Source organism: Solea solea, chromosome 12 (assembly GCF_958295425.1).
Source record: "Solea solea chromosome 12, fSolSol10.1, whole genome shotgun sequence".
NCBI lineage: Eukaryota > Metazoa > Chordata > Actinopteri > Pleuronectiformes > Soleidae > Solea > Solea solea.
Window position 1 is genome coordinate 7,039,441 of NC_081145.1, and position 18,890 is coordinate 7,058,330.

At 40.7% G+C, this 18,890-nt stretch overlaps 1 protein-coding gene across 1 annotated transcript in view; it reads left to right on the plus strand.

The window, feature by feature from the left end:
- The window catches only part of itpr2 (inositol 1,4,5-trisphosphate receptor, type 2), an 83,885-nt gene extending 65,791 nt beyond the window's left edge, over positions 1-18,094 (plus strand). Inside the window, exons 53-57 of the mRNA XM_058644793.1 lie at positions 1,361-1,482; positions 1,595-1,760; positions 2,236-2,396; positions 11,087-11,248; positions 16,756-18,094. Of these exons, the coding sequence (XP_058500776.1) occupies positions 1,361-1,482; positions 1,595-1,760; positions 2,236-2,396; positions 11,087-11,248; positions 16,756-16,836 (692 nt within the window). The 3' untranslated portion in view covers positions 16,837-18,094. The remainder of the gene's footprint in view (positions 1-1,360; positions 1,483-1,594; positions 1,761-2,235; positions 2,397-11,086; positions 11,249-16,755) is intronic.
- The last annotated feature ends 796 nt before the right edge of the window (positions 18,095-18,890 follow it).

Consider the following 18,890-nt stretch of genomic DNA (forward strand, 5'->3'; position numbering starts at 1 on the left):
AGGGACCGAGGGGGTGGAGATATCTATATATCCTCAGTCACACCTTCATCGGGTTATTTACAGAAGAGAGTTTATTTACTAGACATCTGTAAACATAATCACCATTAACTTAAAGTTCTGACTTGTGTAAAAAAAAAAATGTATTCTCCAAAAGTTCCAAATATTAATTCTTTAAACTTAAACATGCAATTTAATCCAACCAAAAAGAACTTTCTTATGCACAGTCCAATATTACATATATAACAAGTGGTGTAGTAACAAAAATGGCTATTACACTCCGTATAGCTGAGTTTAAATCTCGTGTCACCCGGTGACATTCCGCACTGCACACAGGAAGTTATTCGTTTTGTGTCAAGAGAGAAGGAGGCAACATTAACAATGTTTCCGTTCATGAAGACAAAAATCAGGGGCAGAATAATAACATCAACAAGAAAAACACCAAGGGTTATGCACCGCAGCTTTAATTGAATTCTATTTCTATCATTTTAATAAAATTCAGTGTGATAATACAGTAGGGATAATTAAATCAGATGTTGCGATCGTGAAAGTGATGTTGATCAATTTTCATCCCGCGTCATCAAAGAACGAGCTAAAAATCACGGAAAATAGATGCTGCTGCTGTTCATTCATTTGAGTTCAGTCTTGTGTAAATATCAGCTTTATTGCCTGTTCTGAGGAGTTCTTGCAACCATGTCTCCACCATGTTTGTTGTCAGTAGAATTACATAAACTAAAGGAAACAAACCTCTGCCACGGTATCAATACACTGGAGTGGGGATATGTGCATGTGACATGTTTAGTAACAGTGCCACCTAAAAATAGGGCTCCCCCACACTGTCGCGCTGTAATTCAAACATTGCCTACATCCCCAGGAAATGTAATCAAAATCCGTCCTTTCATTTTTGAGTTATACTGCACAAGGTGGCCCACAGCATCGTCTCTAATACTTCTAATAATAACAATAATAATAATGATGATAATATAAAAAAATGATTGGTGGAGGGATGATGGAGCATGGATCCAGGAAGACCTCATTACATGATTTGCCTGCTGATTCAATTAAATTCTTCAAAATCGCTTCATATCAGACATTTTTGGACCTTTGTGCCAGTTTCTTTACACAAATCCACAGAACGATAATGATAAGAATATTCTCGTCGGGTGGTAGAAGATATTTGGCCTTGGCAGTGGAATGTGCTCCACTGAGTGCTATTGGAGTTGTACATTGTTAGACTGAAGTGCGTCCTTCTACTGTAATACAATTTCACTTAATGAGCTCGTTTTATTTGAATAACCTCTGTTTTTCTTTTTCCCTTCACCTGCCGCTCACGTGTCCTCTGTGTTTGTGTGTTGTGTTGCAGACGAGGATGACGGGATCGAGCGAGTGTGCGACACTCTGCTCATGTGTATAATCACAGTGCTGAACCAGGGCCTGCGTAATGGAGGAGGTGTCGGAGACATTCTCAGGAGACCTTCTAAAGAGGTAAGAGAACCTCAAGATCAACAAATTCATTGGTTTTCAGGTTTTTTTTAGAGTTTCATACTTTCATACATGACATTTTTATCTGTATTTCACCTGTGACCGCGTCATCCAGGAGCCTCTGTTTGCCGCCCGGGTGGTCTACGACCTTTTGTTCTTCTTTGTCGTCATCATCATTGTTCTTAACCTCATCTTTGGTGTCATCATCGATACCTTTGCTGACTTGAGGAGTGAGAAACAGAGGAAGGAGGAGATCCTGAAAACCACATGTTTCATCTGTGGTGAGTCATCTCATCTCAGCAGTCCCGTGCGAAAGTATCATGCGTCTTAAAACTGTCACGTGTAACTTTTAAATGCAGCGACAATGAGTTCACACAATGCCGAGGAAGTCTATCAGCTCCACTTTGCACACAGGAAGTGATTTGTTTCATGTCAAGAGAGATGGAGGCAACAGCAACATTGAGCTAAAGTAAAGTCAGGTTGGAGTTAAAGCAAAGTGCTCATGAAAAGTTTCAGACGTTAATTCTACTGCCTGTTTTCACATGAAGGACGCGTCATACAAATAATAGAATCAACAAAAATCAATCTTTATTTATAGATCACTTTTCATGCGTATAAAATGTGTGTGTTTTTCTTTGCAAAGCACATTGAAATATAAATAAATGTACCTTGTCTTGACTTTCGATCTGCGGTTCACTCAATGCTATAGTATATAGAGTGTAATGGTAACAGTGTTATGTATAAATGTTTTTTCAGGCTTGGAAAGGGACAAATTTGACAACAAGACGGTGTCTTTCGAAGAGCACATCAAATCTGAGCACAACATGTGGCACTACCTTTACTTCCTGGTCCTGGTGAGAGTGAAGGATCCGACGGAGTATACCGGCCCCGAGAGCTACGTCGCTCAGATGATCGCGGTTAGTAGATCAAACACACACACACACACATAAGCCCACGCTGCAGTGCTAATGCTATTTCTGTGCATTTAAAGCTGGGGAAATAAACATGGAAATAAATAAGCAAGAAATAAATAAGGAAATTACAGCAAAAGACACAAGGCACGAAAAAGTCACGCACCTCTTCCCTGACGTATCACAGCAGAACGGGAAGAGGTAACGTGGGGGACACGCACTTCTACACATCAGTCATCCATAAAAAAAAGTCTGTCTGTTACAACAGTGGACGGCAAAAAAACATTATCTGGAATAATACACGTTAAGAAAATAATTATCATTCCAATAATATTAATAATAATACAACATAGGAGTTAAAACTGCACAAGAACATGAACACAACACTCGAGCCTGATGAATTTGCATCCATATTCAACATATGGAAGCAAATAAACACGTTCATTTCTTATCCTAATTCATATTTTGCTGGCGAGTCGTATCACTCAGGCATAGAGATGTCTCAGTGTTGGAGTCTTAAAGTTGTGCAGCTGTCCTCAGTGAACAGAATTCCACAGTGTGCTCGAGAGAGGCTTGTGCCTCCACAGCAGACGAGTGATCGACTGAGCCTCTGGGCCTGTGCCAGGCATCCCAATTTATTCTGCTTCCTCCTCACTGCGGGAGAGAGAAACACAGGGAGGGAGAGAGAGCGAGGGAGAGACAGAGAGAGAGATGGCTCTCAGTGACTAGGTTGTCTTCACTATGCTGAGTTTCATGATGCTCCTAACCTGCTGGGACACTCTGTGGCTAAATAGTAATTAAACCCCGTCCAGGTCCATTATCATCAATGTAGGAACTTGCTGCAGTGACACAAGGACAAGAAGTTGAAGGACATGAGGGTAACTTATGGCGTTAATGGATTCCTATGGAGCCTCCGAGCCCGGTGGCACATTTTGTGATTAACATTCAGTTGTCATGGGCATAAGAATGGTCACATTAGAGTGAGGCATTAGCATGACAAACTGTATTAATATGCATCAGCGGGTCTTCCTTCAGGTCACTCATTTGAAGCCAGGTCAGCGTGCTGTTGAGAAATTCGTAGTTCCTCAGTATGCCGTGGAAGAGACGACGCGAGAAGTTAACAGACTCGGCGTCCAAGTCGACGCGCTGTAAATCAGTTTATCTTCATGAAGCATCTATGTGTTGTATAAAAATGATTTCTTTGGACTCATAAAAGAAACTCAGGAGTGATAAAAATGTTCTATAGCAAGTCGTAAAAAACGGCTGTAGAGCATCGGACTGAAAACGTAGACGTGTGACCACTCGGGTACGCTGGGCCTGCACATGTTGGAAGCTGATTCCTCTGACGTTGCTCAGGTGTATATGTGATATGTGGTTGTTTTTGTTGTGTTACTATGGCAGCAGGTTACTTCTGATGCACAGCTGAAATGCTCATTTAGACTAAAATTATTATTAAAAAGCATAGTGGCATGGATGTTGCTGAAAAACGTGCAACTAACACACACAAAAACACACTCTTCCACTCACGTTTCAGTTGAGTACTTTTTAAAAGTCACAGAGTTCATGTTTTGTGTGTGTGTGTGTGTGTGTGTGTGTGTCTGTGCCTGCACACAAGCGAGACAGGAGAGCACGTGCCAGGCAGCCAGGGCTGAGCTATTAGCAGGCCACTTGAGATGGGTTATGTAACAGCATTGTGGCTGCTGCAGTACCTGCTGGGCCTGTAGTCGCTGTCATCATTTTACACACAAACACCCCACACACTGATACACAAACACACACACTCACACACTCACACACACACACACCACAGCTCCAGAGGAACAGGCACTCAGTGTAACACAATCCTAGTTTTTTTTCCTGGCACCACATCACTGTCCTACCCAAACAGATGCACTCATTATTGAGTCGGTGTGTGTCTTGCAGGTATATGTGTGTACACATGTTTTTCTTGCCTTTTTAGGGCCTCTTCTGCTATAAACAGTATTCCCATGAGGGCTACTGGTTATCAAGCCTGGTCATAATGAGGCAAAACCTCATGTCTGAGCAGTGTTGTGTCAAAAGTTCTCACATTTGAGATTCTAAAATGCTGGGATAATGGGGATGGCAGGCGTATCTAGAGCGGAATTTATGCATTTTTAAACAAATGTGTAATAGTGTGGATGAAGCCCTAAATTGTGGCACATGTCAGTGCACTGGAAAATGATGGAGATCAGGCTCGACACTGGTGGTGACAACATGCACACACATAGGTTTGTGTAGCTATCCTTGTTTAGGAGCACCAAACCAAAACCTGATCCCTAACCCAGAGCCGTGTTTTAGTCAAGATGGGCTGCATTTATCTCCTGATTGTTCTTCTCTGCCACAACTGCTTAACCATGCAAACACCTGCAGAGGAGAGAATCAACCTCACGTGGTATGTTTTCAGGAGTGTTCTTATTGACCCAGGTTACTTCAGATATGGATCTCATTAGGATGGTTTTCTTGCTGCAAAGGCAAGAGTGCTAACCACTACACCAACCGTGTGGCCCTCCCCTTGTTTCCAATGAAGGACGATCTTAACGCTTCCGCATACCAGGACATTTTGGACAATGCTTTGCTTCCAAATTTGTGGCAACAGTTTGAGGAAAGTCCTTTTCTATTCTAACTTGACTGTGCCCCAGTGAACAAAGCAAGGACTCTAAAGACCTGGTTTGAGTTTGGAAGAACTTGACTGGCCCACAAAGAGCTCTGACACAGACGGAACTTGGGAGATTGGGAGCCAGGCGTTCTTGTCCAACATCGGTGCCTGACCTCATAAAAGCTCTACAGAATGAATGGGCACAAATTCAGACAGAAACAGTCTTCCAAGAAGAAGGGCATTACAGGCCCTGTTGGTAAAATGGTCAGGTGTCCCAACATGTAGACTCCCAGGGGTCAGCAGAAATGGTGGTTATGTTTTAACAGTTGACATGAACTATCTCATCAGAACTGTGTCCAGTTAAAAGATAAGTTTTTTGTTCTCTGACTGTAATACATACTAGAATAACTATAACTTCCCACTCAGGGAAGTGTTTAAATGTGACAAGAATAAAGCCGGTCTCACACAATGAACGACTGTACTGGATGTTTCAATGAATAGCAACAGATATTAACGGGATATTCAGAATCAGTACAGCCACTGTTAAACTTTAACTCATTAATCCAGAGATGATGTAATGTATTTTCAAACAGGACATTGTGTTCATCGCTTTGGTCTCTTTAATTGATCATTTGCATTACGTAATCCATTAGATATGGATGACTTGGTAAAATATAGTGTAGTGTTTGGAAAAATTTGACCAAAATGGCCGCTCAGTGCCACCCTTCAGGCAAGCTTTCACAGAATGACTCGATTCATATAGTGAAGCTCAGCAGTTCTAATCAGTGTGACTGCTTTCTCTTTGGTCAACAAGCATTTTAGTCTCAGCTCATTAAAATGTTGAAAATAAGTTAAAGAAAACGCATACTTCTTCAGGGTTCCCACGGGTCCTTCAAAGCTTTTTGAAGATTGCCCTAAATAGACATCGGTCATTGAAAGCGCTTTGAGTTGATATTTAGGTGTTTTTTACGACACTGCATTGCCCTGCATTGCTTGATGTACGTAGACTAGGCCTTTGCAGAACAAATATTGAGTCATAATTAGTAGCGGTGTTGTGGACACTGTCCACTGTCTCGCTATGTCGTTGACGTGAGATTCTGTGCAGAACAATGAGCGAGTAACGTTAAGCAAGAGAGAGCGAAAATGACGTGATGTCTGGGAAATGCAAGTTCCAAGATCTCTGTCTCACCAAAGAAAAAGCTGACTTTGACCAAGATCCCAAGGACAATCACTGAGTCCAGATGCAGAGCGTGCTGCAAATCAATAAAAGTGGACGCCATGGGCGAGGCAGCTCTTACAAGTTGCCCTCCCATTTTAAGCTGTCAGAATTTGAGAGAATTGGTCCTGGAAAGTCCTTGAAAAGTCATTGAGTTGCATGTGAACCACGGTGTGGGAAGTCTCTTTTTGTTTCAGAGTAATATGAGTTTAGTGTATATACGTGACTGCATATGATGACAATGTAGCATTGTCACTACAACCTTAAAAGTAAAAAAGTTAAAAGACAAACTTGATTTGGATTTTAGAATGAATAAGTATAATGTAGCACCTACTAAAACAATCATAGAAGAATTATGTCATTTTATAATGTGCAAATACACATTAAACTACTCAGGAATAACAATGTTTGCACCTGTATTCAGTTAAATGTCAGCCCTACAGTCCTCACATGCCTGCTGACCACTTTGCTTCAACAGTTCAAATGTTTAGCGTAGCTAAATGCTATATTTAACACACTACTGTGTTTAGTTTGTAACAGTATATGTATATGTTTATATAATAACATTAGCATGTTAGCAAAACACAGAGGAGGCTAACACGACACAGCTGCATTTGTTTTAGCTGTTTTTTAGCGGAGAACGGTTACATATCAAAGAACCGTTTTCAGCACAGGGCAGTGAGATACTAGAACACTGCTTTTTACCAGAGAACAGTTTCATACCAGAGAACAGTTTCATACCAGAGAACAGTTTCATACCAGAGAACAGTCTTAACCCAGAAAACAGTTTCATACCAGAGAACAGTCTTAACCCAGAAAACAGTTTTATGCCAGAGAACAGTTTCATACCAGAGAACAGTCTTAAAGCAGAAAACAGTTTTATGCCAGAGAACAGTTTCATACCAGAGAACATTCTTAAACCAGAATACAGTTTCATACCAGAGAACAGTCTTAAAGCAGAAAACAGTTTTATGCCAGAGAACAGTTTCATACCAGAGATGAGTGTTAAACCAGAAAACAGTTTTATACCAGAGAACAGTTTTATACCAGAGAACAGTTTTATACCAGAGAACAGTTTTATACCAGAGAACAGTCTTAAACCAGAAAACCGTTTCATACCAGAGAACAGTTTCATACCAGAGAGCAGTCTTAAACCAGAAAACAGTTTCATTCCAGAGAACAGTTTCATACCAGAGTACAGTCTTAAAGCAGAAAACTGTTTCATACCAGAGAACAGTCTTAAAGCAGAAAACAGTTCCCTACCAGAGAACAGTTTCATACCAGAGAACAGTCTTAAACCAGAAAACAGTTTCATACCAGAGAACAGTTTCATACCAGAGAACAGTTTTATACCAGATAACAGTTTCATACCAGAGAACAGTCTTAAACCAGAAAACCGTTTCATACCAAAGAACAGTTTCATACCAGAGAACAGTCTTAAACCAGAAAACAGTTTCATACCAGAGAACAGTCTTAAAGCAGAAAACCGTTTCATACAAGAGAACAGTTTCATACCAGAGAACAGTTTCATCCCAGAGAACAGTCTTAAAGCAGAAACTGTTTCATACCAAAGAACATTTTCCTACCAGAGAACAGTCTTAAACCAGAAAACCGTTTCACACCAGAGAACAGTCTTAAACCAGAAAACCGTTTCATACTAGAGAACAGTTTCATACCAGAGAACAGTCTTAAAGCAGAGAACAGTCTTAAAGCAGAGAACAGTCTTAAAGCAGAGAACAGTTTCCTACCAGAGAACAGTCTTAAAGCAGAGAACAGTTTCATACCCAAGAACAGTTTCCTACCAGAGAACAGTCTTAAAGCAGAAAACAGTTTTATGCCAGAGAACAGTTTCATACCAGGGATGAGTGTTAAACCAGAAAACAGTTTTATACCAGAGAACAGTTTCATACCAGAGAACAGTCTTAAACCAGAAAACGGTTTCATACCAGAGAACAGTCTTAAACCAGAAAACAGTTTCATACCAGAGAACAGTCTTAAAGCAGAAAACCGTTTCACACAAGAGAACAGTTTCATACCAGAGAACAGTCTTAAACCAGAAAACCGTTTCATACCAGAGAACATTCTTAAACCAGAAAACTGTTTCATACTAGAGAACAGTTTCATACCAGAGAACAGTTTCCTACCAGAGAACAGTCTTAAACCAGAAAACCGTTTCATACCAGAGAACATTCTTAAACCAGAAAACTGTTTCATACTAGAGAACAGTTTCATACCAGAGAACAGTTTCCTACCAGAGAACAGTCTTAAAGCAGAGAACAGTTTCATACCCAAGAACAGTTTCATACCAGAGAACAGTTTCCTACCAGAAAACAGTCTTAAACCAGAAAACAGTTTCCTACCAGAGAACAGTTTCCTACCAGAGAACCGTTTCCTACCAGAGAACAGTCTTAAAGCAGAGAACAGTTTCATACCAGAGAACAGTCTAAAAGCAGAGAACAGTTTCATACCAGAGAACAGTTTCCCACCAGAGAACAGTCTTAAAGCAGAGAACAGTTTGCTACCAGAGAACAGTCTTAAAGCAGAGAACAGTTTCCCACCAGATAACAGTCTTAAAGCAGAGAACAGTTTCATACCAGAGAACAGTCTTAAAGCAGATAGCAGTTTCATACCAGAGAACAGTTTCATACCAGAGAACAGTCTTAAAGCAGATAGCAGTTTCATACCAGAGAACAGTTTCATACCAGAGAACAGTCTTAAACCAGAAAACCGTTTCATACCAGAGAACAGTTTCATAACAGAGAACAGTCTTAAACCAGAAAACAGTTTCATACCAGAGAACAGTCTTAAAGCAGAAAACCATTCACACAAGAGAACAGTTTCATACCAGAGAACAGTCTTAAAGCAGAAAACCGTTTCATACCAGAGAACAGTTTCATACCAGAGAACAGTTTCCTACCAGAAAACAGTCTTAAACCAGAAAACAGTTTCATACTAGAGAACAGTCTTAAACCAGAAAACAGTTTCCTACCAGAGAACAGTTTCCTACCAGAGAACCGTTTCCTACCAGAGAACAGTCTTAAAGCAGAGAACCGTTTCCTACCAGAGAACAGTCTTAAAGCAGAGAACAGTTTCATACCAGAGAACAGTCTTAAAGCAGAGAACAGTTTCATACCAGAGAACAGTCTTAAAGCAGATAGCAGTTTCATACCAGAGAACAGTTTCATACCAGAGAACAGTCTTAAAGCAGATAACAGTTTCATACCAGAGAACAGTCTTAAAGCAGATAGCAGTTTCATACCAGAGAACAGTTTCATACCAGAGAACAGTCTTAAAGCAGATAACAGTTTCATACCAGAGAACAGTCTTAAAGCAGATAACAGTTTCATACCAGAGAACAGTCTTAAAGCAGAGAACAGTTTCCCACCAGATAACAGTCTTAACGCAGAGAACAGTTTCATACCAGAGAACAGTCTTAAAGCAGATAGCAGTTTCATACCAGAGAACAGTTTCATACCAGAGAACAGTCTTAAAGCAGATAACAGTTTCATACCAGAGAACAGTTTCATACTAGAGAACAGTCTTAAAGCAGAGAAACATTTTCTACTGTACCATACTGAGCTGATACAGACGTGAAGGAAGGTTTAATCCTAACAGGGCTGATATTGTGACATTAACTCTTGTCATTATTTTACCTCAAATTAGTGGTGACAGCAACGTAACAATGAATTCCTTTATGTTTGGTATACATTATTGATAATGATCAGAAGTTTGTTGCCAACAGCAGTCAGTAATTTCCATTATCTAATGATAATTTGAGTTTTACTCTCCTAACGTTGCTTCTTGGCCCAGATGAGTAAGGGAATCCCCCAATAAGTTATTTCTATTTTTACAAATATAATGTTTCATTCAACAAAGTGCAGTTAACATATTCATTAAAAAACAGAAACAAATGATGCAGGTGCTCCACATAACTCTGTATCCACAGACTCTTCACACCTCACGTCCTCTTCTCTGTCCTCAGAGTCTCACACTCCATTTCTATCCCTCCAGTCTATTCTTGTATGAGAGTAGGTGGGAGAACACCTCACTCCTCTCACTGGACTCACTGTGATGCCACTCAAATCTTCAATTTTTATCAGATGAACTGGCAAAAGAATATTACTGAAGATAAAGTGTGGGAACCCTGATATACACACTAGGAAGAGTGTGACACGAGACACAGGTGAAACTAATTAGGACAGGGCAGGTAATCAAAAAGGCGGGAAAGGAGACAAAGACAAGGGAGTGATAAAGTGAGTATCAAAACAAAACAGGATGTGTCAAAATAAAACAGGAAATGCACAAAAAACAAACAAGGACAAAAACACAACACCAGTAACTACAATAAATCAAAACAATTAAAATAAAACAAAGGTATAACCGATAATAACATCGGTTTGTCTTGATGTCATTTCTACTGAAGATGAATGCACGCACAGACACAAGCACACACAAAGTCCCAGTTGTATTCTGGACAGACGGTAGACAGTGACTCATCCCCACATCAACAATGTTTATGGACTGAGTGAGAATTGAAATGCCACTTACTGTTCATTTAGTGTATAATTGTTACCCACAGTATCCCAGAGACAAACGGTGCCGCTTTAAAACTTCGCTCTGTCAAGCGCTCAATGGAGAACGACTTCTACACTGATGGAATGATTAAGATAAAACCTTCACGCCTGCCTCCAGTCACCAAAACCTCTCTATTTACTGTCTGCTGCAGTCTGGCTATAGCACTGTAATGCTTCTTGTATGTCTTTGCAAATTGTCCAGTTTGTGCTGTTGTCATCGCTGACCTTATGGACTCAGTTTTCCATACTCCTCTTCTCACATTATCAATCTCTCCCTTTCTCCTCTCAGGAGAAGAACTTGGAGTGGTTCCCTCGAATGAGAGCCATGTCTCTGGTGAGCAGTGAGGGAGACAATGAGCAGAATGAGATGCGCTCCCTGCAGGACAGACTGGAAGGCACCGTCTCTCTGGTGGCTCTGCTCTCGGCACAGCTGTCTGAGCTCAAGGAACAGGTACTGTGTCACTCACTCCAGGCCATTAAAATAAGATGGAGCGTTGCTACATGAGATTACATGCAGACATACATTTGTATTTGAACTGAAACTTTAAAACAGGATTGAAATCATATGATTAGTGGCTCCAATTGAACTCTTTCAATAAAATACACTCATTAGCCATAACTTTAAAACCAGTTTTCTTTTCTTTTTTAACGGTGTGGCTCTACATTGTGGACTATAATGAAAATATTGTTCTTTCAATTGGCAAAAAAACAGAACAATAAAAAATAGAACTATTAAAATGCAGCCTTAAATATTGACTAATTGCATTTTTATTTTTTAAATTGAGATTTGAACGTTTATTCCGGCTGCATGTGGTACCAGTGAATGCAACATCTGCATAGATCACAGCAAACACTAGTGAAGCTGAAGCAGAATTTACAGTCCACGTGCTACCTGATCCAAAACCTTCCCTCAGGACAAAAGGTCACATGGAGGTGTCCATATCAGCAGTCTTATTTTGTATCCATCCCTGTACTGAGTTCATAAATTTACATCAGCTTTGATGTTCCTGAACGCGGCATGACGGTTTATAATCACAACAATGATCAGTACAAGTTAGAGCCACCATTGAGCCTCTGGCTGTTTGGATGACTAGCTTTGCCGCCACTGCTGTTGCTGCCGCTGCTGCTGCTGCTGCTGCTGCTGTTGCTGCTGCTGCTGCTGCTGCTGCAGTGTGACTGATCACTCTCATCACCTGCCTCCCCTGCATGTGACTCCAGTCACAGGCCTCTACTTGTTCCTCTTTTGCCAGATGTGTGAAAACAACTCCAGCCAGGAACATTCACACATCAGTAAACAAACAACCTCTGTCAACCTCTGTGTGCAGTCAAGTCTGTAACCGCTCACCCTCTGGCCTCAATCCCATGCGGAACTCCTGGTACACGAGGAAGACACACTCGCCGGCCACTATTTTAGGCTCATTTGTTCACCATATCCAATCAGCCAATCATCACATGATGAAGTTGAAAGCAAGCATCAGAATCAGGTAGATTTAAGGGACTTTAAAATGTGGCATGGTTGTTTTGAGAATTTCAGAAACTACTTATAGGATGGGACTTCTAAAGAATCCACCTGAGAATGTCCTTAGAAACTTTGACATTCACATGTGTCATGATAAAGTGAGAGAGAATGAAAGCACAGTCACGCAGGGTTGGTGTCCAAATGGAAGTCTCCAGGCAGCTGCTGGAATATTACGGGCACTATTGGTGCCTAGAGTGGTAAGTTTGCCACTTACTTTCCACTCGTTGGCGATGTGGAGGAATTCCCCTGCGCAAGTCTCAGCAATTAGTTGCGCCTCTGTTTTTTTGACAGTCAAGGCAAAGGATCACAACTTCCAATCATAGTTTTAGGTTTCCGTCGCTCAGCTTCAGCTTCAGTCTCTTCTATCTGGAGGTCAGCGCACACCAGAAGTAAACAAACCTAAATTGTTTTATCGCGTTGATCTCGGCTGTATTATTCGCAACGAGTACCGCGTTAACTTTGACAGCTCTAGTTTTTATACAAAAATAGTAGTGTGGACGTGCTTAGAACCAGCTCATCACCATCTCTGCTGACCCTGACATTTGACACTGTTACAACAGACACTGTGCACGGTCCCATTTGTTAAGATGTTTTTTAAAAAATGTTGTGCTTCTATCATCAAACATCAAGAAGGTAAATTAAAGGAATACTTCACTGATTTGCATTTAGCTTTGTATTACTAGAATAGGGCTAGTATTTTTGAAAAATTGTGCTTCCCAACCTCAGTTTTCCCTGAGTGGAGAAATATCTTCATTCTTTTTTGGTTACATGCCCACCAGTGACACTTGGTCCGAGGCTTGGAGGACCAAGTGTCACTGGTGGGTACGTAACCAAAAAAAGAACTCAGGGGAAACTGAGGTTGAGAAGCACAATTTTTCAAAAATACCTCCGCTATTCTAGTAATACAAAGCTAAATGCAAGTCGGTGAAGTATTCCTTTAAGTTATTCTTAACATCTCAGTTTTTGGCACTCTTCTGATGGAGCACAGTGGTTCTGCCTTTAAGGAGTGGGGCTAAACACATGCAGCCCACACAGCCTACGGCGGAAACACAAGCCAAATCAGAGTGTAACATTCCAAACCACACCGTGGTGAGCTAAACTGCACTGTACTGCACGGTGAAAACCAGGCTATATACAGTATGTGTGTGTGTGGCACTATCATGTCTCTGCACAGAGTGGTTATTGTCCTTTTCATCTGTATGTACTCGACATTTACAGCTTAAAAACCAGTGGCCGTCATTCCTGACATCAACATGGAAACCAGTGAAAGCGTTGACTGTTGTGAGCGTTGTGAATCTTCCTTTCACGCCTGTACAACACCAAATTTGCAGATCATAGTTGCGACTGTGAAACGTTTTAGCCTCAAGTCATGTCAGTGAAGCTTAATAAAGCAAGTAACACAAGAGGATAATTGGCCAGATTTCAGTCCAGATCTGGCCCTTCTGACAATCGTGGGTGCCTTCATATGTGAGGCTGATTTGAGCTGATGATGTGGCCAAATTATGCTGTTGTGTGAGAAGGTTAACAGACACGAGTTTAACTTAACTTCCCAATTTCAAATCATAAGTTTCAAACATGTTTGATATTTCAATATCTTTAATTAATAATAAGTCAATGTCGACTTCTCAGCCGTGACGTTTCTCAACAGCTATTAACTGACACTGCCGACAGTCCGCCTCCATGTCTGTTTATAATCACACCAGTTTCTGTGACATCCCAAATCTAGTCTGGGCTTTTTCAGGATTAAAACATTGAAAAGTTTGTCAGATTTGAATATCCTCTACTGTGGGACAGACTTTTATGGACAGAGATCCAGAATCACAGGTCTGTTTGCTAATCACCAGCTATTGGCTTCACCTGTGTTCTTCTCCCACAGCTGAAGGCAATCAGCCTGGCTGTGAGGTTATATACACGAGGCTGGAGTTTGTTCTGTGTCTCCAGAGAGTCAACACCTTCAGTTGACTTCCTGTCTTTTCGCCTTTGAGACGAGTGTGTGTAGGAAGTTGTTTTGTTCTTTTGGCATTTCTTTTCATTCAGTGACTCCTGTTTCACTTTTGGTTTGGGTCCAGTTCTTTCGTTCTGTCATTGTAATAGAATCAGTGGGTGGCTGCTGGGACTTTTATTCCCAGTGTCACATTCTAGAAACCCCACATTCCATTTTTCCTTGGACTTTTCTTGTTGCGAGTCAATAGTTTTGTTCGTTTTCCAAAACATGAGCACTGACGTTCAGATTTTGTTGAATGAATGAGAATCTCACACCTCTCTGTGCACGGCTTCTTCAAATGTTGAAAACAAGAAATAACACTGTAGTCGTGCCTCCACACTTGGTGAAAGCCGCTGGCGTCCATCTGTCCCGACGTTCCAGTCTTATGAACACAATATCTCAACAGTGCCTTGAGGGAATGTTTGCACATTTTGGTACAAACATTTTTACTTTGACTTGTGAATGAACGGATTAAAACTTTGATCGTTAAAGGTCAAGGTCACTGTGCTCTCACAAAACACTTACATGTATGCATGGAGACCGAGATATTCCACAAACCACCATGGAATGCCATCACGTTTGGGACAAACATTGAGTTGGACTCGCAGATGAACTCGGTAGAACTTCAGAGATCAGAGTTCAAGGTCACCGTGACTTCAAGGTCACCGTGACATCAAGGTCACCGTGACATCAAGGTCACCGTGACATCACAAAAACACAAGTTTGAACTTGTGAACGCAACATTGAGAGGAAGTTTCTTATGATGTGGTACAAGTTATTAGATTTAGGAAGTCAAAGATCATGGTGACCTCTTGATTGTATAAATGTGTATTAAGAACTCTTACTTCTTATTTCAGCTGCTCCTGATTAGGTGTTGCCACAGCAGATTCTTCCTGTCCATATTGTTGATCTATCTCTTTTATCTCTGGACCAGGACTGACTGTGCACATATGCACCCCAGTGGCTGGATAGAGGCAATTTGGGGTTAAGGCCTGGGTCATACTTTCCATGTCCACAGGAGTACGTGTGAACTCTTTGCAGACAAACATGAGCTGCTTTACATGCTTTACGTTCATGAATGAAGGCTTCCTGTAGCACAACACTTAACAGTCCAGTTGGTGGCGCAGTCAAAGAAAAGGAGTCAATGAAGAAGAGTGAGGAGGTCGGCAGATCCTCACATGTACGGTGTGGGAATCACAGGGTACCTCGTGATACGATACACAATACAGGGTTCACGATACCAATAATATCACGATACGATACACAATACAGGGTTCACGATACCAATAATATCATGATACGATACACAATACAGGGTTCACGATACCAATAATATCACGATACGATACACAATACAGGGTTTCACGATACCAATAATATCACGATACGATACACAATACAGGGTTCACGATACCAATAATATCATGATATGATACACAATACAGGGTTCACGATACCAATAATATCATGATACGATACACAATACAGGGTTCACGATACCAATAATATCACAATTCGATACACAATTCAGGGTTCACGATACCAATAATATCATGATACGATACACAATACAGGGTTCACAATACCAATAATATCACGATATGATACAAAATATAGGGTTCACGATACCAATAATATCATGATACGATACACAATACAGGGTTCACGATACCAATAATATCATGATACGATACACAATACAGGGTTCACGATACCAATAATATCACGATACGATACACAATACAGGGTTCACGATACCAATAATATCACGATACAACAATTATCGTAACGATATCTGTCTAATTGAAGAAAACAAAACGTCCATGAAAAGTTAAAAGTGCCCGATTTCTTTGTTTGTTTACAACAAAGTGCATAAAGTCTATGTATTTAACGTGGATGGAGCATCTCTTAACGTAGCTTTCTCCGCCATTATCACGCTGTAAACTCCGTCTTCTTCGCAGCGAAAAAACACTGTAGTTGTAAATTTGAACAGTATAAAACATATTTAAAATAACATTTGTTTGAGTCTTTGTCTCAATGTCCAAAAAATGGAAAATGTACACAAGTTTTTTCCCACCTCTCTCCTCTCTGGTGACGCTGAATCGTCAGCTTCCTGCAACAGCGCGAGTGAAATGACCGTAATAACCACACGTTGGCTTTGACGTGCAACTTCTCAGCTTTCAGAAACCGTTGGTTTCCTGTATTTGATATTGAGTTGGTACATTATTTTAGTTTAAAAGATGCCGTATACGTGCTCTGCAGAAAGGTTAGACAGACCATTTATGTCGTTTAATTTAGTTACATTTAAGCCTTTTAAAGTTAAGCACTTTTATGTATACTTCCTTGTGGCATTTTCTCCACTGGAGGAAAAACATATATCACAAACACAACATAGGCAAAACTCAAAATACATAAAGTTGATGTTTTTCTCTCTCTCTCTTTGTTTCCTCCACAGATGACAGAACAGAGGAAGAAAAAACAGAGGCTGGGATTCTTGGGTCCTCCTCAGCCAAACCATCACATCCCGGCTCACTGACACACTTTAAAGTTTATGCAGAACACACACACTCACACGCACACACACACACACACACACACGCACGCCTCTTCGACTGCAGGCTTGTGATAGAAACCAGAAAACAATGCATTCACACTAACTCCAGCTCTGAGAACAATGCATGTGCTCCGATAGATTTCTGCAATTACCGATGACAGCCAGACACATTTGTTTTATTGACACAGTGCCTTTCTTTATGACCCTAACACTGCTGAATTGGATGCAGACTGTGCCCTCGGTGTTCCCTCGGCTAATCGGAGGACACTCTCCAGGCCGGCTGTATACAGAGTCACTCGTCTCTGTGACTGATTAGCCTGGCACGGCACACATCTGCCAATGCTGTGCGAGCGTGCCAGACAGAGAGAGAGAGAAAGGCAAATGTTATGGTGAGTTTAGTGGTTCAGTGCTTGTCAAGTCTGTGGATGACCGTGTCTCCGCCGTCATTCCTCAACTGTGTGGAAGCGCTGAGCGGCAGGCCGCAGAGAGGTCAGGGGTCACTCGTGAAAATAGAAGCTGGGGAATTTCTTGAATCTCTAAAAGAGAGCGTGCACTAATGTCAGGTATTCTCTCTTCTTTGCCTTTTAGATTTCTGTTGATATTTAACAAACTGGAGTATTATTTTTGCATTTTGGAAAACGGATCATGCTGCCTCACTCATTAACAGCAAATACTGGAAGTGCACTTTTTTAGAAAAGGAAAACAAAATGAGGGTTTAAAAAAAAAAAAAGTATCTGGAATCAGTTGTTAGTTTGGGTTATTGTTGGATTGTTGTGCGTTTGAAATGCAATCACTGCACCGTTTCAGTTGCCTTTTTACAGATTTATATGAAACTAAATGTGAATGAAAATAATGATTTCTTTATTCCATAACTTACTTGAAATTTCTTTTTAAATCTAAATCTTATATTGGTACCTAACGTATTACTGACTGAAGATGGTAGGAGGACAAAATAAACATGCTCATGTTTGGGTAGATGTCAGTAATACTGTAATATTTACTGTATCTGCTCACACCATCACATTCTACTGTTTCTTTTAGTGTCATTCATCTCTACTAGTCTCTTTGACGGCAATCAGTTGAGTCTGAGCGCGTGTCTTAAAAACTTGCACAAACAAAGACGGCAGATCGCTGCACTCGATGGTAACTGTCCTGTGTCACAATCTGTGGAAACAAAGTGTACAGAAAAACAAATGTATTTTATGTTTTCAGATGTTGTAATAAATTTGTAACGACAAGACTCACGGCTTTGCTTCAGTATGTTAAGAATGGAAGTCCCCACCCACTTACACACACACACACACACACACACACTGACCCACTCTGCACATACCCACCCACAGTGTTTACTCACACTTGTCCATGAAGGGAACACACGACCTAGGAAAAGACCCTTCCTCATTCAGCCGTGATCACATTTCAGCTCATGCCACGCGGCTCGTCAGACAGACGATGGCGGCCGCACGGTCATCGCCGCACGGCTTTAATTTCACTCTTTTTGTTACTTCACTGCGGCTAATTTAGCAGTTAGCACAGACTTGTGAACTGAATGTTTGCCCTCACATCGGTCCACAGTAATAGTCTGTTTAAAGTCCAGTGTGTAACATTTAGCAGGGTTTAGTGGCAGAAACTGAATTATACGACCTATGTTTGTGTATAATCACTTTAAGATAAATACTTTTAAATGTCAGTATTTTGACTCATACTGTATATTAGACATAGCTTGAAGTAATAATTAATACTGCTGTAACTGGCTGTACCAAGAATCCAAACTTTGATGCTTCAACATGAAGAAATTATTATTCTAGGGTCAACTTTTTCAAGGAAACACCATTTAAAGTAGCTCTTCCTTGTTTTGCATTTAGATTCAATTAAGTAATACTTTATTTTAAGAAAAGAAGAAAAGGTTGAAAAAAGTGTCATAAAGATCCAATATGTAACATTTATGAGGTTTTCTCAGAATTGAATATACTACATCTTGTGCCACCTTTTTGCTACACGAGGCCAAATGGACAGACTAGCATGTGTGTTGCGTA